This window comes from Panthera uncia, chromosome A2 (genome assembly GCF_023721935.1).
Source record: "Panthera uncia isolate 11264 chromosome A2, Puncia_PCG_1.0, whole genome shotgun sequence".
In the NCBI taxonomy this organism is placed as follows: Eukaryota; Metazoa; Chordata; class Mammalia; order Carnivora; family Felidae; genus Panthera; species Panthera uncia.
In genome coordinates, this window is record NC_064816.1 from 91,658,157 (window position 1) to 91,683,437 (window position 25,281).

A 25,281-nucleotide genomic window follows, 5' to 3' on the forward strand; every position below is an offset into this window, starting at 1 on the left:
CTCTGCACTGTCAGTGTGGAGCCTGATGTGGGGCTTGAACTCCTGAACCTTGAGAGCATGATCTGAGTCGAAACCAAGAGTCAGACACTTAACCGATTGAGCCACCCAGGTGCCTCTAAATGTCTTTTAAGTCATCCAGTTTGTGGGAGGTATAGTAGCCCTAGGAAACTAACACAATGATGAAAGATTTGAAGGAACGTTAGATCTACATTCAGATAGCTCAGACATAGATAATACAGCTTCAGAGAACACAATTAGGACTGTAAATGGGATGTTGAAACAGATGGCAGTTTGTTCTTTTTTTTTAAAGTAAGCTCCACACCCAATGTGGGGTTTGAACTCCCAACCCTGAGACCGAGTCGCATGCTTTACTGACTGAGCCAGCCAGGTGCCCCCAGATTATAGCTCTAATACAAGTTTTTAAAAATGGGAGCTGTCTGGGGCACCTGGGTGGCTCAGTCAGTTGAGTGTCACGATCTCACGGACCGTGAGTTCGAGCCCCGCGTCGGGCTCTGGGCTGATGGCTCAGAGCCTGGAGCCTGCTTCCGGTTCTGTGTCTCCCTCTCTCTCTGCCCCTCCCCCGTTCATGCTCTCTGTCTCAAAAATAAATAAACGTTAAAAAAAAATTTTTTTTAAATGGGAGCTGTCTAAAAAACTAAGTGAGCTACCATAGAAGGTAACTGAGCCACCTGTTACCTAAATAAGTTCAAGTGGAAGCCAGGTAATTGAATAATCTATGACCTTTTCATAAGAGATTTTGTATACCATATTATTAAATATGTTTGTAAGATAATAAGATCTGAAGTTCCTAAACGACTTTATACTTTTCCTTTACATATGGAAAAAGTGTGACCAATGACAAAAAGGTCATGCCACTTAAAATCTCTGGAAAGACTGAACAAGAAGTCCTAGAATACAGTTTAATCTGCACAGTGCCAGTGAAATGGGAAACTACTGCAGGAACAAGGATCTGCCTGGATAATATAAGGGTATTAACTGAAAACGTACGTTTTCAAATGTATGTTTGCAAACCTATGCACAACCTGCCCAAATTGAAAGACCATTTTATCTTAAGGATACAGGCAGAGAACCAAAAAGTTAACTAACAATCCAGAAAATTTTCAATTTAAAAAAGACTGCTTTTACTCTTTTCTGAAACAAACACTAGTAAGCTGTAATATTTAATCTGAAATAACTGCCTGAATGGTGTGCTAATTCCAGTGGCTCTTTAAAATAACTCATAAAGAGCTTTAAATACTATTTTAAGGGAAAAGAGAGTGAACTATCAAAATTAACCCTGATAAAACTAAATTAGTTAAAAGGTAAAAGAGCATTGTGTAAAAATTCATAAAACTATTTCCTTTAGTACAAATAAAGTACTTTTTCTAACTTGGCAAAGATTATACTCCTACAAATGTTTACAGGAATGTCCGTATGAGGAAAGGAAAAGGTATTTGTAAATAAAATTCACATGGGTTATTTTGACAAACATCAACACATTCTCAGAACAAAAATTCCAAATGTAAAATGGTATCTTACCAGCTCCAAATGGCACATAGGCAAACTTCTCTCCTGATGCTGGATTGTCCTGTAAGTAGCGATCAGGATTAAAGTCCAGGCGTTCTACCCATGAGTCTTTAAGTCTTTGATTGACAGTAGGAGAAACACACACCTGATGTCCTGGAGGAATGGTATAACCTGCCACAGTCTACAAATGAAAGCAACACATTTCCTTAGAAAATATAACAATATTTTACCAAATAACCAGACCACTGTGTAATAAAGCATTAACCCACATGAGCTATACTTATATTTAAAAACTAGCTAGATGACAGGCCAGCTGAAAATTATTTTAACTCAAGATGACTTCCAAGTGACCCAAAATGGGGCTGGAAATTAAAAAAAGCTATAAACGCCTCAGAGGTAGCAGAGGGATTTCAAGGAACCTTCATAATCCAATTCATATTCTTCCATACTGTCAGAATTTTCTTCAACATGTTTTTTTTTAAACCAAGAAAAAATATATTACCATTTTAAAAACCCTAATTGTTAAGTAAAAATGCAGGGAACAGATTAGAATGTATATATTCTGCAATTATTTATATAAAAATATCTGTATAAATTGAATACATAATTATATATCAAGAGTTAGAATACATAAAATTGAAATTACACAGAAATGATTATTCTTTCTTAATTAGAAAAATTCTCTTTGCTATTATAATATTTCTTCTTTTTGATAAATACAAACTGGACGCACGAAAGGGGAAATCTAACCAAGAGACTTACCTGAGGGGTTTTGGCCATTCTCATCATAGTCATTATAGGAGGTCGAAGTCTTAATGTTTCTTTTATACAGCGATCAAGTACATTTAGATCCTTGAGCTAAAAAAGGAAATCATTTCCTGAGTTTTACAAATTTTAACTTACTTCAATAGTATGCAATATTATTTAAACTTCTGGGTTATTATAAGATAGTTTAACTTCTGGTAGAAGTACAGAAGTAACTAGTTCAGTAGCTGAGATTATCTTGTTCTATTACTAACCACAGTCAACAAGAGAAAGGAGGCAAGACACCCACAGGAGAGGTAATCACCCTGAAGAATGGCATAGTAAGGACCTGCAAAAATTTACTTATCTAAAAAGGTGAAAACACTAGCAAAAATCATCAATGTCAGCTTTTTCAAAACCTGTGATTAAATGTTTAGAGCGGCATTATTCATAATAGCCAAAAGATGGAAACAACCTAAATGTCCATCAACTGATGAATAGATAAACGTGGGATATCCATACAATGGAATATAACTTGGCAATAAAAAAGGCCAAAGTACTGATACATGCTACAAACATGGATGAAACTTGGAAACATGCCAAGCGAAAGAAGCCAGTCCATTTGTAAGAAATTGTAGAATAAGGCAAATCCATATAGACAAAAAGATTACTGGTTGCCAGAGGCAGGAGAAATGGAGCATGACTGCTAATGGGTACCAGCTTTCTTTTGGAAGTGATTTAAGTGTTCTAAAATTGTGATACCATCACAATTCTGACTATACCAAAAAAACACTACACTGTACACTCTAAATGGATTCTATGGTATGTAAGTTATGAATCAATTAAGCTATTGTTTTAAAAGTTATTGGGGCGCCTGGGTGGCTCAGTCGGTTAAGAGGCCGACTTCGGCTCAGATCATGATCTCGCGGTCCATGAGTTCGAGCCCCGCGTCAGGCTCTGTGCTGACTGCTCAGAGCCTAGAGCCTGTTTCAGATTCTGTGTCTCCCTCTCTCTGACCCTCCCCCGTTCATGCTCTCTGTCTCAAAAAAATAAACGTTAAAAAAAAATTTTTTTTTAAAGTTATTAAATCAGGAATGAAAAAGGAGACATCACTGTTGACCTTACAGAAATAAAAAGGATTGTAAGAGAATACTATAACAATTTTAAGCCAACAAATTAGGTAACCTAGATGAAATGGACAAATTCCTAGAAAGACATAAACCAAAGACTCAGGATGAAACAGAACACATGATCTATAACAAATCATCAAACAACTTCCCACAAAGACAAGCAGACTGAGATGGCTTCACTGGTGAATTCTAACCAGACACATAAGAAAGAATTAATACCAATCCTTCATAAACTCTTCCAAAAAAATAAAAGAGGGAACACTTACAAACTTATTCTATTAGACCAGCATTACTCTGATATCAAAACCTGTCAAAGACATCATGATAAAACTACACACCCAAAAATAAAACTACACATCAATATCCCTTATGAATAGATGCTAAATTACTCAACAAAATACTAGCAAACTGGATCCAACATTAAGACATTTCAGGGAGGGCTATGGGGAGTTTTCTAAAAATAAAGAAGCTAATTTAATTTACAGTAAATAGAAGATCTCAAATTGCCCCCTCTAAAAATTAGCCACTCATTAGATACTGAAAGTCATAAGGCAGCAATGAAATTAAAAATCCACAAACCTGATCGTAAGTTAAAGGAGGCAGATCTTCTCCGCAGACTGTCTTCTGTTCTAAATAGCATTTTTCTTGAAGTGTTTTGTCTCTGGCCAAAAAGAAGCCCATCCAGGCACTCGTAGTTGAAGATGTATGCTGCCCTGCCAAGAGCAGTCCAATAAGCATGCCTGCCACTTCATCATCTGTCAGAGGACGCCCATCCCTACAGAGTGAATCACAAACACAAATTTACCATTGTGGCAGACCCATTTCAGGCCTCAACATTTATTTTTTTTTATTTTTATGTATTTATTCTGAGAGAGAGAGAGAAAGTGCAAGCGGGGGAGAGAGGCAGAGAGGAGAGGGAGAGAGAATCTTAAGCAGGAGCAAGCTCCATGCCCAGCGCAGAGCCCAAGAGGGGGCTCTATCCCATCACTGTGAGATCATGATCACTGTTGAGATCATCCCATCACTGTGAGATCCCATCACTGTGAGATCTATCCCATCACTGTGAGATCATGAGCCAAAATCAAGAGAAGCTTAACCGAGTGAGACACCCAGGCACCCCTTGTCAACATTTAAATAAAGGGTCATGGTGAATACATTTTTCAGGTATAATAGTCTCTTGCATTTGCCCATCACAAGTGAGAATTTTTCCCCCTTTAGGGAAAAGAGAAAGACCAAAGACAAATAGGATTTTGATTACAAAATACTTCCCTGCAGTTTATCAGCAAACTTTTTCCCATGCACAGTCACTTGGGACTTCACTAAGGCATAGGTTCCCACTATTTTATGTCTCATCCATTGAAAAAGTCCAAGGGTCACAGCTACTAATTCTGTCAGCATCATTACTTTTTAATTGTAATTATTTAACTATGTTGTAATGTATAATTTCCTGCATTAGCCTGACACATGCTAAAAGAGCTCTTACTTGTAAGTAGAATCTAGTAAAGTTTGAAGAATGTCATCAAGTTTTTCTTCTGACTGTCTGCGTTTCTGGATTGCTTTATAGAAAATATTCTTGATCTCTCGATGAGCTCTGTCCCTGCGTCTGCAATTCAAAGATGAAAATGACTACAAAGTACTTTCTGGCATCAGTTCATTTTGAAAATAACCTTATTTAACTAACTTGAATAACTCTATAATAATCGACAAAAAATCAGAACCAAGAGGGGAAAAAAAAAAGCCATAAAATTCTTATACTGTTAGAAATGTCCAGGGTCCTTAAAGGCAAGAAAGGTGTCTTTACAATATGTGACCCTGACTATTAACATACCACCACCTGCGTTCTAATGAAGGTCTAACATAAGACTTGTGATTATTCCTGTAGAATCCATTTCTGGTTTAACAGCAGAATAATCCTTTAAATTAATGGAATTCCAATTTTGACCAAATTAATTCTTGAAGAAGATAGTCATTCTGGTTTTTCTGTAGGATTCAGGATTTGAATAACTTAAGATTTATTTAGGATTATATAAAATCTAGGATTTAGAACATGACTATAGCATATAGGATTTGATTATTTTTATTTTCTGAGACCACATGTTTTGTAAGGGGCAAAAACACTAGTAGAGTCACAAAACAAACTTCAGCTCCCCAAATCTTACCTTTAAAGTAGGGCACTCACTGGGTAACAGGTACTCTAAGTGTTTTACATGAATTACCCACTTTGACCTCCTGTGAGGTAGATGCTATTATCCTCAATTCACAGGTAACTGCATGAACTCACTAGAGCCAGAAAGCAATGCAGGTGAAATTTAAAACCAGGCAATCTGACTACCTAGCCCCTTTGTAACCAAGCCTTCTAATAAAAATTGCTGCCCTGCTTTGTTTGTAAGACTGTCACTGAGGATCAACTGAGATAATGTGGGCAGAAGAAGTTTACCAAAATGAACACAGCAGTGCCAGGAAAAACATAAGGCCTGTTTAAGAAAAGCAATGGAATACTTTGGTTAAATCAGTTGGTTCAGGTAAGACCGAGAAAGACTGGGCTAAAGTGTGAAAGGTCTATTGTACCAAGCTCAGGAACTTCTGACTTCATCCAGGAGACAGAAGAGGTAAAAACAGACTTGATGCGCATTTCTGGAGAATCCATTACAGGCTATGCATGAAAGAATTCTGAAAACTGCAAAGCTCCTTATAAAGTATTACGAGTTCTAAAGAATTCCAGAGAAACCCTCCTGGTTTTCCTTTTTTCTTCCCCTCTTTATCCTGTAACTATACAGAAGTAGCAGAAGGAAAAGGGAGTACCAACTTAACTCCTCTCCATCTCTCACCTGAACAGCAGTGAATCAACAGGTACAGAGAGCCCACTGATACACAAGCTGTATGTCAAGTCCTATAAGCAGTATTTCTTTGTATCAGATGGTCCCTGCCCTTAAGGAAATCACAGTATAGTTGTAAGAAGAGAGAGAAAATTAAAGAAAGCCACTAATACTTCAAAAGAAAGATATTTCACAATATGCTATAAAAACAGTCAAATATTTTCAAATAAGTGCATAGAGGGGTGTATCACCTTCAGATAGAGTTCAGAGACTTTCCTGACTACAAGGAATATGTGCGATAAGTAGGTTTTAAAATATTAGAACAGCTGGACAACAAATCACTTCTTTAATAAACTGAAACTTATCTTCAATGAGCTCACTATATACAGAAAACCTGTCTTGAATTCTTATAGAAGAATGGGGGCTCATAATCTCCCCTAATTTGTCTCTTTTATTTTTTATCTTTGTTAACGTAAAGTATACCGACACTACAGCAGTTCTACAGTGAAATAAGCATAGTTTTTTTTATCCATACCTGAAACTCGGCAAAGGGAGCCAACCTGGTAGCAGCCAGGCTGCATGGCTGAAACCTCCATCCAAATCTGCATACAGTTGTGCCACTTTCTCATTGAGTTGACTTCTGATTTCCTTTCCATGCAAACAATGGCTAGCTGTTAAAATTATGAGCTCAGAAAGAGCTTCAAACAAATCTAGAGGAAAAAAGATCATTCCCGTTCTATTACCAAATATTCTTTTGAAATGTTCTGTTTTCTTAGAGATATGAAAGTATTAAAAAGGAAAATTAAGAACAAAAACCAAAGATCCTTCCTGTTCATATCATCAAAAAAAGCCTACAGACAGACATGTGGACACAACAAAGAGAGGCAAGAAACTCATGATGGGAAGCACTCCCAAGTGGCCAAAACAGGGGCCACAAAGACATCTTTAAACCTCACTCATGACTCTTCAACTTGAAAAGATAAATTGAAGATAAAAACGAATATAGTTGCAGGAGTTCCAGGTCGCAGTGTAACAAAAGCAGCAAAAGGTTATTTAGTGCATCGGAGATGCTTCCCAAAGAACAGCAGTCCAAAGACCGAGGAATGGGTTATTTCCCAGGTCAAAAGCAGGAAAATCAGGACAACAATTTGAAGTCTTGACCGTATATGAAAGAAAACTGTAACTAATCACCAATTGGTATATCCCAAATTTTAGACCAATGTAGGCAAGCACATTTGATGACATTTAAACGTCCTAAAAATAACCCAGTTGCGCCTTGCTCTTTAATTCCACATGTACCAAATGAACTTCCAGTTATCACCTGGCTTTCCAATGAGATTTGCCAATGAAGTTAAGCAAATTCTGGTGTTCTCAGTGCTACAACTTTGTCTCACTTGTATTCATTAAGTTGGCATTCTAGTTTATACATCAGCTTGTTATATGGTTAGAAACAGATCACATCAACTTTAGGTGTATTAAAAATAAAATCAAGTTTCTGGACCTTTTATAGAAACTGAAGACCACGCCCAGAAAAAACATGGGGACCTAAGAAGAGGTCTTGATGCTCTGTAGGCAGATGTTGCTTCCTGCTTTGGGCATGGCAATTTTCTCTGAAAGGAACACTTATTGTCCCATTTACAGAATGGATTCATACAAATATCCAAAGAATGTCAAATTATACTCAGTATACTCTGTACATAACGCAAGAGAGCATATAATACATTTGGTGGTAAAATAAACCTATGTACTTAAATTTACTTTTTTCATGAATTAAATCATTCTCATACAATATTAAATAAATAAGGTATTATATACAAAACTAAATCGCTTAGATTTTTACTTGCCCACTGGGGTGAAAAAAAAAAAGTTATTTTATTGTCTTAAAATGACCTTGCAAAAAGTTTTTCAGTTTATTTTAATCTTTAAAAAACGATTTTTATATTATTTGTACAAATGAACTGAATAACCTGCATGTTAGTTAACCCATTTTAAAAGTTTTGCTAAATGAGTGGTAAAATCACTTCCTCTTGGGTCTTTTTAACTCTATGGTTATCAAAACATGTTCTTGCCATTAAATCTAAGGAGGTTTCACAAATGCTGTAGCTTGTTTTTTTATACATACCATATATTCTTATGTTTCTAGTCATAAAAAAGTAGAAATATTAGGATAAATGCAAAACCAAAACATTTGCTTACTTTTTTCTCCACTTTCTCCCCAACTTTGAAAGTATTCCTTTGTTTCTTTTTCAATTATAGAAACGTGCTGTCTAAAGTGGGCTATGTTAAGGCCACTTTTTAACATTTTCTTCTGCTCCAAAAACACCTTAAAAATATTAACGGTATAATACCAAGCATTAAAACACAATTTTGTTTTGTCACAAGATTCATTTAGGCTATTATAAGAACTCTGTAACACCCAAAGAAAACAATATTCTGAAAAAAGATTAAAAAACAATAAAAGGAATTTTTTTTAATTTTTTTTTTTTAACGTTTATTTATTTTTGAGACAGAGAGAGACACAGCATGAACGGGGGAGGGGCAGAGAGAGAGGGAGACACAGAATCGGAAGCAAGCTCCAGACTCTGAGCCATCAGCCCAGAGCCCAACGCGGGGCTCGAACTCGCGGACCGCGAGATCGTGACCTGAGCTGAAGTCAGACGCTTAACCGACTGAGCCACCCAGGCGCCCCAAAAGGATTTTTTTTTTAAACTACATCAGACATGGGAAACTTAGCACGTTTACATGGATCTGAAGTAATGTGTGGAGAAACACCTGGTGCGTGGGCCTTAGACTAACAATAAATTAGGAACCCCACCTCTGCCTTCCTTCCTACATACACATTTTGCCACTCCTCACTCCAGGGCTTACCTTTCCTATCCTGTTATCTTCTGGTATTCCAAACCAACCCAGACACCAACAGCATCTCCCAAAGGTTCATTACACTTTGATATCATTTTTATCCTACTTCACATATTCTCCCATTCTATTCCCAAACAAGTATCATTCCTTTCACTATCTTCCAGAAGTTTAATTATGATTCAATATAGTCTGACTAAAATAAACTCACCCTAAGACAACCAATGGTTTTAAACAATTGGGACATTTCTATTTTAAGAATCTGATCAGCAGTATGAAAAAAAATAGATATATTTGACCACAGGGATTTTCCAGGGCTCTTGCTTTTGGCCTTGAGGAGCCATTCATTTCCCCACAGCCCCCCACCCACCCCCATCCCCAGAAATAACATTTGATGTTGACTCCTAACTGCTGCACTGGGATACTAGGTAACGTGTGGTAGGATCTCAGCCAGAGCCCACACCAAGCAATTGAGCCAATGATCTCATTTGTGTTTTTTGTATCAACTTGCAACACTTTAATATTGGACTTTAGGAGGAGGAAAGAAACCAAACTTCTAAAGCGAACAATCTCTAGCTCAAAACAAGCTCTTGTGCTAGAATTTCAGAGGAGTGGGATGGCAGGAGGACCTTCTGATTAAAAAATGGGATTTTCTTGTCACCCAATGGACTCAAATTCCAATGCACTGTTATCATTGGTTGTATTTCTCTGTGCAGGAAACCATTTAAAATTGCTTAGCCCGTGCCTGCAACTACAAAACAAATACCCATTCTTTGTCAGTTACCTAGGGGTTTTTGTCTTTTGAATGTCTCATTCTTCAGATTTTTGAACCAAGGAATGAATTGTTTCCACATTTTCCATGTACAATATTACACTACTACCTATAACATTATATTATAGATATGTCTTTCTTGGCGAGAAGAGCATCACCTACTGGATTAGGGACATCATATGCAACTCCCTTCCCAAACACAGGTGTTGTCAGGCGACTGTAGACATCTTCTGCATTCAGGTCTTCATTTTTACTATTAAAAAGCAGTGCAGCAGCATCACTCCCCAGAAGGTAAGTAAATGTCTTGCCCACCATGGTAAAGCTAAATACAGGTCCATACTAAAGAAAGAAAAGCAGCCTTAGTGATGATGGTAAAAAATATGGAGCACTAAAGAAATACTAACCTCTTTATTTTTGAAAATTAAAACGTGCATAAGCCTTAATGCAGTTATTCACCCAGTCTTTGTGCAGATTTATAATTTTATTCATCCAGTTCCAAATGAAATATGAATAAATTTTTCATTTTTTTCAGTTTATACTGAAAATATTTACTATCCTTTACACAAACACAATTTTAATAATTATTCTTTCATTATTGGACAAATGGGTGATGTGTCAGTTTTTTCATTTCTTATGGATATTTCTGCAATGAGTATCTCTGAGAATATAGATTTTTTTTTTCCCGTTGGTTAGAGAAAAGTTTATAGGAGTCACCAAAGGTTATGATCTTTACATTATTATACAAGTTATATAGTATTTGCTGTGTAAAGACATCGGAAGTTTATTTAGTTATCCGTTTTTACTACTATCTCACCAACACTAAATGATTTCATTTTTAATTCTTTGTTAGTCTGGTTGAGTGTTAAATGCTTTCCCTTGCAGTTTTCTGATTATTTTGAAGACAAGGCTCTGAGGATATAATTGTGAACAAAAATACTGTTCCAGACTCATGACGCTTAATCTACTGAAAAAGATACCACTTAAAATCAAATAATCACATCACCAAATGTAAAACTGCAAATGTGACAAGTACTACTGGAAGGTAAGTATCTCTGTGATAAAAGAACTGATACAAGGGAGACCAAAGAGAAGACAGACCACCTGAGCTGAGGCTCCAAGGATGAGGAGGAATTAGCACGGTGGCCAGACATGCACAAAGGTCCTGAAGGAAAGAGTGGAGGAAAGGACAGAGGAGCATAGTCTGCAGAGCCTACACCAGAGTCTCAGAAGCCATATTCAGGAGTTTTTTCCTTACAGGCAATGAAAAGCCATAGAAGATGTTAAACTGCATACGAGAGACACACTGATGTATGCATATTTTAAAAAGAAAGGTCCCTCTGGCTGTTACAGGAAGAAGAGGGAGGGACAAGAACAGAAAGAATACCAGAGGACGAGTTAGAGCCTATTACAGGAAACTGATGATGAAAACTTGCCACATGGTTAATGGTGGGACAATGCCCACAGAAGCAAATGTATACTGAGTTATTCTGGAGAATCTGCAGATGGAAATGGATTAAGAGAGGGAGAGGGAAGTATCAAGAATGAATCATAGGCTTCAGTTCACTGTAAAACAGAACAATGGTGAGAAGAAAGAACAGGACAACCAGGATTGGAGAGAGAAAAACCAAGGGTGAGACTTTAGAAATATTGGATTTCTGATGCCTTTGAGACATCTCAGAAAAGAATCACGTGAGAGGTGAACATCCAGGTCTGGAGCTTATTAATTTGGGTGTCATCCACATATGGCTGGTAACTGAAGCTGCAGGTAGAGAGGAGATCCCCTAGGGAAGAATAAAGGCCAAGGACCAAACCTCCATGAACCCCAACAGTAAATGGCCAGGCATGAGCCCACAAATGAGTTAGAGAAGGCACAGTCAGAGAAGCAGGGGGAAAAAATGAGAGAAGCCAAATTTAAGAAGGAGGGAGTAGTTGTGGTTACCAGTGACAAATATAGCTGAGAGGTCAAGTTCATTGAATTAGGAAATGGAGCTCATTAATCAAGGGTGGTATGAAGAGTAAGTAAACAGGAGATGTGGAAACAAAGTAAGTACAGAAAACTTGCTGAAGGGGGAAGGACATGAGAGGAGACTGAGTGGTCAACAGAAGCTCTGGTCCTTTTGACCTTTGAAAAATTTTTAAGAGAACATAGGAAAGATCCAGTTGAAGAAGTCACTATAGAAAGAAGAAAAACAGCATAATGTTCCTGAGACAAAAGATGGATTGAGACTTTAACTTCCAATAGGAAACAAAATAAAAACCAAGGTGACAGCACCTAGTAGGCTAGAGCCCAAGATTCTAGAGCCAGACTACCAGGGTTCACATCCAGGGTCCTCCACGTATTAGCTGTTGTGACCTTGCTCCTACAGACAGAGAATTTAACTTCTCTATACTTCAGTTTCCCTCATCCATAAAATGGAAATAATGACAGTTCCTACTATTATCAAGATTATATATACATATATATATATATATACATACAGATTATATCCATGATGTGTATGTCAGATATAAATATATTATAGAAGAGTATGTTGGCCGTAGTAAACATTACATGTGTTGTATTACTATTATTATTATTAAAAGCCTACAGAGTTGGAAATCAGACCATATATAAATCCTGGCTTCACCACTAACCAGCAGGGAGCCCAAGAGCAAATTATATAACCTGTTTCTCAGTGTTATCATGTATAAAATGGATATACCTGAAAGGAATTTGTGGAGCTTCAGTGAAATAATCTATCTAAAGCACTCAGTATTGGCACAAAGTAAGTGTTTTATAATTAGTGTAACAGGAAGAAAAGAGAATGTATGTTTCAAAGTGGGAGCATGAGAGAGTTCTCTTTGGATGGTTATACATCTCTCTTTAAAGAGGAGACGAAATCATCTGCTTTGATAGGAAGATTCAGAAGTTTAGAAAATGAAGGTCTGAACTGTCAGTGTGGCAAACACAAAGTATGCCAACCATACTTTGGCATGATACAACTGTTGAGCAGTGTTCAAAGCTCATTCAAGGTAGGGAATCGTGAAGTTAGGAAGGAACTTCCTAACTGGTGCAAGAAGAAAATGACTAATAGCCTCCCTCCAAGGTTGGGGTTTTACCATGTAAGTAAAATGAAAAGGAAACGTATGGTATTGGCTAAAGTGTAACTGAAATGGTGGACCATGGTGCCAGACTGGAAAAAGAAGGAAAGTAAAGAGGCTATAATAGATCAGGAGAAAGTAAATGGGACAATGGACTAGAAGATCTAATGAGGTCAAAGAATGGTTACAATGGAAGGAGCTGTACAGGCAAGCTGGGAAAAGAAGTTATGGTCTCAGAATAAAGTGTCTAAATTTATACTGTGGAAATGAAACCATTCAGAGTGACAACCATTCAAAGTGGGCCTGTGGAATAAATGGTTGAATCAGGACAGGAAAGCTTGTTAGAAGGGCAAAGATCTGAGTGGCCATGGCATCACCTAAGTAGACAAAACTGAAGTCACAGAAGAGATTTAAAGCAGGTTAGAAAATCCCACAGATGACTAGTTAAGAAAAATAAGGGTCAATCAGTATCAGTTTTAACTATGATCAGTAAGTACAAAATTTAGGCTAGTGGTTTTTAGGCCATAGCTGCCAGAACTACAGTTTCCCTCAGGTGATGTTTCAGAGATCACCCAGGACATGGAAGAGATTAAGAGGATCTCCAAGACCCTTCCAGCTCTAATTTAATGTTTCCTATACTGAGGAGAAGCACTAATTTAATGTTTCCTATACTGAGGAGAAGCACAAGATCACAAATTTTTTTTAATGTTCTGCCATATAAAAGAAAGTTTGAAAAGCACTAATTTCTTTTCCTGTAATTATTTGGAAGACTTACCTTCTCATATGCATTTTCTAGGAATTCAATTGGACTTTTCCCAAATGCTATGGCATGTCCAAGGAATGGAATTGGAGAGAAAATGTATGGTGGACTTTTCTGCAAGAGAAAACAAAATGTGGACTCACATTTCATTCTAAAGGAGAAATCCAGTTTAGGTTCATGACCAAACAAATGAAATAAAAAATAAAGCATCAATAGTAACTTAAGAACAGCTAAACTGCAAATATCTTAGGAGTGGCCATAGTAAACAGAAACTCAGAACATGATGTAAGATAAATAACTAGACAAACACAAAGGTATTGCAACTGCACATGCTGAACACTGTCCAGAATATTTATTTGTGGCTCTAGGCAACTTTGTTAGCCAACAACAGTGGGGAGAAAAAAAAAAAAAACAACAGGAAAATCAAACAGCATCTTCACCACTACCACTCACAATTTTAGTCCCAGATTCTTGTCTAAAGAAGATATAGAAAAAGACAAACAGTAACTTGTACAGAAAGTGAAATGTTTAAGAAGCTACATATATCAGTAAACAAAACACATCTCATCCATTGATTTTAAAGAGAGGGTAGATCAGTCCTAGCAGGTGCTTTAGCACTCACTATAAAAGGCACTTTCATAAAACTTTTAGTTCGTACATTCCACTGTACAAAAGCAGTGGAATGTAAAACTGTAAAACTGTAAAAGGCAGTTTTAAAAGCTACTTGGTGTTGGCTGGTTAAGGATGCATTCATCAAATATATTCGGTAAGTATGAAGCTAATGGTCAATAAAGGCACTAAATTAAAGACACTGATACTTCATTGGCACAAGAAGTGACAATCCAGTCACTCTTACCCTACCAAACACTCCCCCCTTCAGACTGATATTAAGTCGCCATTAGGGGCAATATCACAGGCCGCAGGGCATTGAACCCCACAAGGGCGCAGTCATCAAGACGACCGCCACAGGGACCGAAGCTGCCAGGGGCATCCCATCCCCAGTAGGGACTCCGCCAAAGTCTGTAACACTACTATGATCCTGGAGGTCCTGGCCAGCCGGAACCCCAGCACCAAGGCTAGCAAGGTCAAGGCAGTCTCGACCACCAGCAGCAGAGTTACGGCCACCTCCCAGCCCCCAGTGCGCCCGCTTCCACCGCCCAGCCAAGCATGGCCGTGGTCACCACTCCTGCTAGCCCTTTGGCCGCCTCTGTCGTCGCCTGGCTCGCCCTTCGGCCACAGCGGTCGCTGCGTTCCCCGCCCGGGTCCCCGGGGTGCACTTACCGCCCCGGGCGGCATGGGGGCCAGGTGGCCGACTGCAAGGCGGAACAGGTAGACTAGGCCAAGCGTGAAGGCGCAGGCGATTAGCAGCATGGATAGGAGGTTGCCGCCGGTCACCCTCTCCATCGCCTGCCCCAACACCGACCCGCCCGCCTGCAGTAATCCCAGCAGCAGCATCCTGGCCGCCACAGCATCCACTACAGTTCGCTGGAGACGCTGGAGGCCGAGGTCGCGGCCGCTCCTCCGAATCCACAGAGCGAGAGAAGCCGGCAGATGGGCGTCCGGACACGGCCCCGGCCCCCAGCTCTCCCACTAAACCGAGTCCCACCCCAACCCGTGGCTCCCACGCGCACCACCCTTGGCGTCACAGAACGAGGCGGGATCCGATGCTGGCCACGCCTCTCAAATAAGTCGGACTACCACCGCGGTCTCCTTACGCCAGGAAAAAGGACCTGAAAAAGCAAGTTGCACTTATGGTATGGGTGGTACAGAGAAAGAAAAGAACTTGAGTTTAGGAGGCGATTACCTCTGGGAACCTCAGACAACCTGAGCCTGCGTGCCGTGGGTGCGGGGCGCCACGATTCGGTGCGGGGAGGGGGCGGGCGGAGGGATCTCAGAGCGAGGTTTGCGACTAGACAGCGGAGACCGCAGCGCTCTCGATGATTGCACCGCGCGCTCGTGAGGTGATCTCAGCATACATCACGTCAGCTGGGCGGGTGGCCTGGCCACCGCCCCTCGCCCGGGCTCGCGGGTCTGCTGCACCTGATCCTGCTTAGGGCCGGGGTGCGGAGGCCTCTGAGAGACCGCCCACGGAGTCAGGAAAAGGGGAATTTTGAAAGACCGCTTCTGCATACTGAAGGGTGGGACGATGAGGTCAGTCCCACCCCACCCCAGTTAAAACCAGTCTGACAGGTATTAATATACGGCATAAAGGTAACAAATCTTGGTTGTTGTCTGGATTATCCAGAAACAGGTTTCCGAAATAAATCTGTGTTATAGGCCGTCGCGACCTGTCTGAGGCAACATTCCCCAAGAACTCCACTTTTGCCTGTTGAACCGCCAGGGATTTAAAGCGGGAGTTCAGTCCTACAGCTACCGTCGTACTGCTCCACCCACTCCTGTGGTTTCAAATAAACATATATATAATGACTACCAAATTTAATTTTTTTCTATTATTCTCACGAGCTCCTGACCGTATTTAGGTATTTATTCAGTCAACATTAAGAGCTAGACACTGGGGGATACAGCAGCGAATGAGAAAACTGCAGGGCTTTCAGGGAAGGAGCAGAAATAGCTAATTGCCTGGTCAACACCTCTAGAGACCTCACATTCATCTCATTGTCAATAAATCCAAAACTGAATTTATTATCTCCTCCCACCCGGCTGTCAACCTGCCCCTCCTGTAATGCATATGTAGGAAGGGCATCGCTATCTACCCCATTGCCCTCCTCCTTCATTCTTCATAGTTAATCAGTTGCTACATCCTATAATTCCACCACCTTGAAAGTTTCTCCACTCACCTTAGGTCTCCACTCCACTGACCTTAGGTCAGGCCTCATCATTGCTTGTCTCCATTGCAAAAGTACTCTGTGAGGTCTCTGCTTCCATGCTGGTCTTTAATGAGTCATCCCCCAGTGTTGCCATTTCTTGTATCTCTAAAGCTATGTTGTAATCATCTCTATAGGTTTCCTCTGTTAAAAGATAAACTTGAGAATAGGGATCATGCCTTAATTGTTTTTATATTCTGAGTTTATCCTAATACCTACCATAGCAGTTCTCAAACTGTGGTCCATGGCCCTCTGGGTATCCCCAAGACATGTTCAGAGTACCTGCAAAGTCAAAGCTCCTTATAATAATACTGTTATTTGCATTTTAACTGCTGGAATTTGCACTGATAGTAAAATCAATACTAAATAAAGCTTCTCCGGCCTTAGCACAAATCAAAGCAGGGGCACCAGACTGAGTCATTCATTATTCCTCACTGCCATGCACTTGCAATTAAAAAAAAAAAAAAAAATTATCTATTTCACTTAAGAATGTCCTTGATGAAATAGTGAACGTTAATTTTATTAAAGTTCAACCACTGAGGACATGTATTTAGCTACTTCTTTCATGGAATAACATTTTTGCTTGAAAGAATGACTGCCGAGTGCCAGTCATTCAGGTTTGGGTATTTGACAGACATTTTCTTGAAAATTAAATCAGCCTGTTTGTGCTTTTAAAGAAATTCATTGGCAATATTTGTTGTCAATGATAAAATATTAAATGTTTCAAATAAAAATTAAGAATTTTAGAAAACAATCTACTATTATCAACTTGACAACTTACTAATTCTTGAGACTTTTCTGCAGAGGAAAATTTAGTAACAAATGGATTTTGTATACGATGTGTCAACATTAGAATCTTTGCATAATTCATTAAACCAGTATTTTCAGATGCCCAGTGCATGATGTTACAAAATCATGCCTGGGTAAAACATTCATTCAAACTACAAGACGAACCAATAGATTTTCATGTAATATAAAAAGTTCATTGATATACTTTCAGATTCTAGACTGCAACTTTTAAGATACTACAACTTATAAAGAAAAATATAATTATCTGGAAAAGTTATTAAAATATTCCTGCCTTTTCCAACTACACATCTGTGTGAAGCCAGGTTTTCTTAATATACTTCAACCCAAACATTGCACAACAGATTGAATACAGGAGCGCACATGAGAATTCAAGTATCTTCCATTAAGCCTGGCATTAAAGAGATTTGCAAAAATCTGAAATAGTACCATGTTTCTATTTTTTTATTTGAAAACATAACTGTGTTCATTAAAATACACATGTTTATGTTAACGTGGGTTGTTATTTTTAATAAATTAGTATTTTTATTTCTTCCCTTTAATTTGCATTACTGTCAATACATATAGATGTAACCCACATTTTTTTAAAAAGTTCTTTAGGGCTCTTAATAATTTATAAGATTGTGAAAGAGCTCTGAGACCAAAAATAATGAAAACTGCTGACCTAAAATTGAGTTGTGGGGCTTCTATTTTTTTTTTTTTAAGTTTATTTTTGAAAGAGAGACAGAGTGCCAGCAGGGGAGGGGCAGCGAGAGAGGGAGACACAGAATCGGAAGCAGGCTCCAGGCTCTGAGCTGTCAGCACTAACCGTAAGATCTCACTAACCATGAGATCATGACCTGAGCAAAAATTGGACACTTAACTGACTGAGCCACCCAGGCGCTCCCGGGTTGTCAATTTTTGTTCTCTCTGGAACCACATCCTATGCCACCAGTATGATCTTCCTGTGAAATAGTTTTAAAGCAAGACCTTTTACTCATCAAAACTTCAAGGTAGTTCTCATTCTTATATAACCATAGTTTTTGTTATTTTAATGTGAGTTTTCCAAAGTGATATTTCAGAAGTACGTCATAAATTGAAAAGGGAGATTGTTGGGAGAGGGCCCAAGATGGCAGAACAGCATGGAAGTTTTTTGGGGGTCTCTCGTCCCTGAAATGTAGCCAAATCAACACTAAACCACATGCACACCTACAAAACTGATTTCAGGATTAACACAACAATCTACAATCTGAACCTCAAAACTCAGCAGGTACACAGAGTGAAGAGGTGAACTGGGGGAGAGAGAAGCCACAGAGGGCAGGGAGCTGTTTTTTGCTTGCAGAGAGAGGCCGGAGATGGGGGAGAGTACCAGAAAAGCACCTCTTGCAAAAAAACAGCTGGAAAGAAAGTGGAAAAGTGGAAACATCTCCAGGGACTGAACAAAAAAAGGAGAAAGGAGAGGGTTTAAATTCCATTAAAACTCTATAAACAGGGGAGCACAGAGTCTGAAACTCAGCAGCTCCATACCTGGGGATGCTCTGGTGGGAAGGGTGAATCCTCAGGAGCAGAGAGCGAGGTCCAAAGAGTGAAGAGTCCAAGGGCCACATGGGAAGAGGTGGTTCCCCTGCTGGGAGGACATTTGGTAGAGGCTGTGTGCTCCCCGCCCCTGGGGCAAAGACCCCAGTGGACCCAGGAGAACAGCCACATTCACTGGTGCTGGAACAAGCACTATAAGGGTGAAGCCAGGCTCCAGGTGTGTGTTGTGATTTTTCATAAACTCTGAAACGCTGCTGCTACAAGATCGCGCGAACTTTTTCTGGGGCAGGCTGGCACCCAGCCACAGACTCTGAGCATCGGCAGCAGTGTGGTCTCCGAATGTTCCTGGGTGCAGCCAGCACCTGGCCATTGCTCAGCGAGGCCCTCCCCCTGAGGGTCTGAGCAGGTCAAAGCTGCAGTCCCTCAGAAGTGAGGGGTTGGGAAACACAGCCAAATTGTAGCAGGATTCTTGCACAGAGAGTCGTAACAGAGGCTTTTCTTTCCAGGAAGCAATTTTATTCCTGACAGCTTTGAATAACCAGATGGACTTAACAGATATATTCAGAACATTTCATCCTAAAGCAGCAGAATACACGTTCTTCTGCAGTGCACATGGAACATTCTCCAGAATAGATCACATACTGGGACACAAATCAGCCCTCAACAAGTACAAAAAGATCAAGATCATACCGTGCATATTTTCAGACCACAACGCCATGAAACTCGAAGTCAACCACCAGAAAAAATTTGGAAAGATAACAAATACTTGGAGACTAAAGAACATCCTACTAAAGAACGAATGGGCTAACCAAGAAGTGAAAGAGGAAATTAAAAAGTACATGGAAGCCAATGATAATGATAACACTGCAGCACAAAACCTCTGGGATGAGCAAAGGCGGTCATAAGAGGGAAGTATATAGCAATCCAGGCCTTCCTAAAGAGGGAAGAAAGGTCTCAGATACACAACCTAACCTTACACCTCAAAGAGCTGGAAAAAGAACAGCAAAATAAAACCCAAAACCAGCAGAAGACAGGAAATAATAAAGATTAGGACAGAAATCCATGCTATCAAACCCCAAAACAGTAGAACAGATCAATGAAACCAGAAACTGGTTCTTTGACAGAATTAACAAAATTGATAAACCTCTAGCCAGTTTGATCAAAAAGAAAAAAAAAGGACCCAAATAAATAAAATCAAGAATGAAAGAAGAGAGATCACATCCAACACTGCAGAAATACAAACAATAATAAGAGAATAATATGAGCAACTATACACCAATAAAATGGGCAACTTGGAAGAAATGGACAAATTCCTAGAAACATAAACTACCAAAACTGAAACAAGAAGAAATAGAAAATTTGAACACACCCATAACCAGTAAAGAAATCGAATTAGTAATCACAAATCTCCCCCCAAAAAAAAGAGTCCAGGGCCAGATGGCTTTACAAGGGAATTCTATCAAACATTTAAAGAAGAGTTAACACCTATTCTCTTGAAGCTGTTCCCAAAAATAGAAATGGAAAGAAAACTGCCAAACTCTTTCTATGAAGCCAGCATTACCTTCATTCCAAAACCAGAGACCCCACTAAAAAGGAGAACTACAGACCAATTTCCCTGACGAACATTGATGCAAAAATCCTCAACAAGATACTACCCAACCAGATCCAACAATATATTAAAAGAATTATTCACCACGACCAAGTGGGATTTATTCCTGAGATGCAGGACTGGTTCAATATCCACAAAACAATCAATAAATACATTACATCAATAAAATAAAAGACAAGAACCACATGATCCTCTCAATAGATTCAGGAAAGCATTTGACAGAATACAGCATCCTATCTTGATAAAAGCCCTCAAGAAAGTAGGGCTAGAAGGATGATACCTCAAGATCATAAAAGCCATATATGAAAGACCCACTGCTAATATCATCCTCAATGGAGAAAAACTGAGAGGTTTCCCACTAAGGGCAGGAACAAGACAGGGATGTCCACTCTCACCACTGTTATTCAACATAGTATTGGAAGTCTTAGCCTCAGCAATCAGACAACACAAAAGAATAAAAGCATCCAAATCAGCCAGGAGGAAGTCAAACTTTCACTCCTTGCAGGTGACATGACACTCTATATGGAAAACCCAAAAGACTGCTACAACCAAAACACCAAAAACTGCTACAACTGATCCATGAATTCAGCAAATTTGCATGATATAAAATTAATGCACTGATATCAGATGCATCCCTATACACCAATAATGAAGCAACATAAAGAGAAACCAAGGAATTGATACCATTTACAGTTGCACCAAAAACCATAAAATACCTAGGAATAAACATAACCAAAGAGGTGAAAAACCTATACACTGAAAATTATAGAAAGTTTATGAAAGAAATTGAAGAAGGCACAAAAAATGGAAAAATACTCCATACTCCTGGATTGGAAGAATAAACATTGCTAAAACATCGATACTACCCAAAGAAATCTACATATTCCATGCAATACCTATCAAAATAACACCAGCATTCTTCACAGAGCTAGAACAAACAAGCCTAAAATTTGTATGGAACCAGAAAAGACCCCAAGTAGCCAAAGCAATCTTGAAAAAGAAAACCGAAGCTGGAAGCATCACACTCCTGAACTTCAAGACTTATTACAAAGCTGTAATCATCAAGACAGTATGGTACTGGCACACAAACAGACACTCAGATCAATGGAACAGAATAAAGAACCTAGAAATGGACCCACAAGCATATGGCCAACTAATCTCTAACAAAGCAGGAAAGAATATCCAGTGGAATAAAGACAGCAAACGGTGCTGGGAAAACTGGACAGCGACATGCAGAAAAATGACCTGGACCACTTTCTTACACCATACACAAAAATAAACTTAAGATAGATGAAAGGAAGTCATCAAAATCATAGAGGAGAAAGCAGACAAAAACTCTTTGAATTTGGCCACAGCAACTTCTTACTCAACACGTCTGCGGAGGCGAGGAAAACGAAAGCAAAAATGAACAATTGGGACCTCATCAAAATAAAAAGCTTCTGCACAGCAAAGGAAACAATCAGCAAAACTAAAAGGCAACTGACAGAATGGGAGAAGATATTTGCAAATGACAGATCAGATAAAGGGTTAGTATCCAAAATCTATAAAGAACTTATCAAACTCAACACCCAAAAAACAAATAATCCAGAGAAGAGATGGGCAAAAGACATGAATAGACACTTCTCCAAAGAAGACATCCAGATGGCCAACCGACACATGAAAAATTGCTCAACATCACTCCTCATCAGAATTGAGAGGAGGAAATACAAATCAAAACCACAATGAGATACCAGCTCAACCTGTCAGAATGGCTAATCTTAACAACTCAGGCAACAACAGGTGTTGGCAAGGATGCAGAGAAAGAGGCTCTCTTTTGCACAGCTGGTGGGAATGCAAACTGGTGCAGCCACTCTGGAAAACAGTATGGAGGTTCCTCAAAAAATTAAAAATAGAACTACCCTACAACCCAGCAATTGCACTACTAGGTATTTATCCAAGAGATACAGGTGTGCTGTTTCGAAGGGGCACATGTACCCCAATGTTTATAGTAGTGATATCGACATAACCAAACTATGGAAAGAGCCCAAATGTCCATCGATGGATGAATGGATAAAGAAGATGTGGTATATATATACAATGGAGTATTACTCAGCAGTCAAAAAGAATGAAATCTTGCAATTTGCAACTACATGGATGGAACTGGAGGGTATTATGCTAAGTGAAATTAGTGAGAGAAAGACAAATATCATGTGACTTCACTCATATGAGGACTTTTAAGACACAGAACAGATGTACACAAGGGAAGGGAAACAAACATAATATAAAAACAGGGAGGGGGACAAAACATAAGAGACTCTTATTTATTCTTGAGGGGGAGAGAGCCAGAGTGAGTGGGGGAAGGGCAGAGAAAGAGGGAGTCACAGAATCCAAAACAGGTTCCAGGCTCTGAGCTGTCAGCACAGAGCCTGATGCGGGGCTCAAACTCACAAGCTGAGATCATGACCTGAGCTGAAGTCAGAAGCTTACCCGACAGAGCCATCCAGGCACCCCAAGAGACTCTTAAATATAGAGAACAGAGGGTTACTGGAGGGGTTGTGGGAGGGGGGATGAGCTAAGTGGATAAGGGGCATTAAGGAATCTACTCCTGAAATCATTGTTGCACTATATGCTAACCCACTTGGATGTAAATTTAAAAAAATTTTTTTTAATTAAAAAAGGGGTACCTGGGGGCACCTGGGTGGCGCAGTCGGTTAAGCGTCCGACTTCAGCCAGGTCACGATCTCGCGGTCCGTGAGTTCGAGCCCCTCCCCCGTTCATGCTCTGTCTCTCTCTGTCCCAAAAATAAATAAAAAACGTTGAAAAAAAAATTAAAAAAATAAATAAAAAATAAATAAATAAATAAATAAAATAAAATAAAAAAGGGGTACCTGGTAGACTCAGTTGGTTAAGTGTCTGACTCTTGGTTTTGGCTCAGGTCATGATCTCGTGGTTTTGTGAGTTCAAGCCCTGCATCAGGCTGAGCTGGCAGCCCAGAGCCTGCTTGGGATTCTCTCTCTCCCTCTCTGCCCCTTCCCCACTCACGCTGCCTCTGTGTCTCTCAAAATAAATAAATAAATAAACTTAAAAACTTTAAAAAAAAATTTTTTTAAAAATGACCTAAACTGATTATCATACATTTATAAGCTTTATTTATCCCATGTAGTGTGGAGACTCATATTTTTCACTACAGAAATATGGTTTGATAATGGTACCCTGGTATCCCAGGTTCTGCCGAAGGTGTTAAATGTGCAGAATCTGTATGTCTTTCATTTTTAAGATGTGAAAAACTCAGATGGCAAAAGTAATCTATTTTGAGGGTCTCAGATACAGATCATGGACTTGTAATTCCTTCTCTATGTGATTTGACAAAAAATTTCTCAGTTTATTTCCTAGTTTCAAGAAGAACCCTTCCTGTACACACAGGAATATTGTCTCAGATTCCAACTCCTCTCCCCAGGACCATATTACCAGAATGCATCACACCAGGCCTAATATCGTCTTAAGAAATACATAAATATAATAAAAGAAGTGGCTATTTTCTAAAGCACATAATTCAAAATATGAGGGTTTTTTTTTTTTTTTTGGCTTAGACAACAGAATTTAATATTCTCACAGTTCTGGAGGTTGGAATTCCCAGATCAAGGTGCTAGCTGATTCAGTTCCTGACAAGAGCTCTTTCCCTGGCTTATAAACAGTCATCTTCTCGCTGTGTCCTCACATGGTGGAGAGAACTCTGATGTCTCTTCCTCTTCTTATATGGATGACATCACAGAAAACAAACAAAAAACAACAAACAAACAAACAAAAAGGATGACATCAGCCTTGGATTAGGGCCCCTCCATTATGACCTATTTTAACCTTTGTCAGTTCCTTACAGGCCCTATATTTGCATATAGTCACATAGGAGTTAAGGGCTTCAACATATGAATTTTGTCTTCATTACTGTACCTTTCTTATAAGTTTGAAATTGGGAAATATGAGTTTTCCAGCTTGGTTATTAATTTTTAGGACTGTTTTGGTTTTTCTGTGTCCCTCAAATTTTTATATGAATTTTAGGATCAGCTTATCAATTTCTTTAAAAAAAGCCAGCTATCCTTTGATAGGGATTACATTGAATCTGTGGATCAGTTTGGGGAGTATTACCATCTTAACAACATGAAGTCTTATAATCCATGAACAGCGATGTCTTTCCATTATTTAAGTCTTCTTTAATTTCTTTGAATGATGTAAAGTGTTCTGTTCATCAGCCTTCCACTTCTCTTGTTAAATGCATTTTTAAGTATTTTATTTGTATGACATTATACATGGATACATGGTGTTATACATGGGATAATTTTTCTCTTTTTTTTCTTGTTCTTTTTCTTTCTTTCTTTTTTTTTTTTTTTTTTTTGAGTGGGGTGGGGAGAGAGAGAGAGAGAGAGAGCCCATGCATGCCAGTAGGGTAGGGGCAGAGGGAAGGAGAGAAAATCTTAAAGCAAGCTGCATGCCCAGCACAGAGCTGACACAAGGCTCAATCTCAGGACCAACCATGAGATCATGACCTGAGCCAAAATCAAGAGTCAGACACAACTGAGACACCCAGGCACCCCATATAGGATAATTTTCTTAATTGCATTTTAGATTGTTTCATTATAACTGTATAGAATTACAGTTGCTTTTTGTAAATTGATCTTGTATCCTGCTACCTTACTGAACTCATTTACTAGTTCTAATAGGTTTTCAGTAGTTCATTGGGATTTTCTATATATGAGATTATGTCATCTGTGTATATAATTTTATTTTTTCCTTTCCAGTATGATTTCTTTCGTTTTTTTTTTGTTTGTTTGTTTTTGTTTTTGTTTTTGTTTTTGTTTTTGTTTT

General features: G+C 39.0%; 1 protein-coding gene and 1 long non-coding RNA gene across 7 annotated transcripts in view; one reads left to right on the forward strand and one right to left on the reverse strand.

Moving 5' to 3' along the window:
* The window catches only part of LOC125929901 (lanosterol 14-alpha demethylase), a 64,188-nt gene that overhangs the window by 14,342 nt on the left and 24,565 nt on the right, over positions 1 to 25,281 (reverse strand). Inside the window, exons 2-13 of one of the 6 annotated variants that reach the window (XM_049641442.1) lie at positions 24,035 to 24,172; positions 16,731 to 16,793; positions 16,485 to 16,655; positions 15,491 to 15,759; positions 13,702 to 13,800; positions 10,008 to 10,184; positions 8,414 to 8,540; positions 6,753 to 6,927; positions 4,885 to 5,004; positions 3,981 to 4,176; positions 2,290 to 2,385; positions 1,540 to 1,708 (exon numbers count right to left, since the gene is read on the reverse strand). In XM_049641442.1, coding sequence (XP_049497399.1) covers positions 1,540 to 1,708; positions 2,290 to 2,385; positions 3,981 to 4,176; positions 4,885 to 5,004; positions 6,753 to 6,927; positions 8,414 to 8,540; positions 10,008 to 10,160 — 1,036 coding nt within the window. In that variant the 5' untranslated portion in view covers positions 10,161 to 10,184; positions 13,702 to 13,800; positions 15,491 to 15,759; ... (1 more) ...; positions 16,731 to 16,793; positions 24,035 to 24,172. Of the gene's footprint in view, positions 1 to 1,539; positions 1,709 to 2,289; positions 2,386 to 3,980; positions 4,177 to 4,884; positions 5,005 to 6,752; positions 6,928 to 8,413; positions 8,541 to 10,007; positions 10,185 to 13,701; positions 13,801 to 14,967; positions 15,310 to 15,490; positions 15,760 to 16,484; positions 16,656 to 16,730; positions 16,794 to 24,034; positions 24,173 to 25,281 lie in introns of those variants that run through there. The other 5 variants (XM_049641439.1, XM_049641440.1, XM_049641438.1 and 2 more) reach the window with 5 other exon arrangements.
* Positions 15,758 to 16,121, forward strand: LOC125929903 (uncharacterized). The gene is made up of 2 exons (XR_007459995.1): positions 15,758 to 15,876; positions 15,964 to 16,121. It is a non-coding gene; the product is annotated as an uncharacterized LOC125929903 (long non-coding RNA).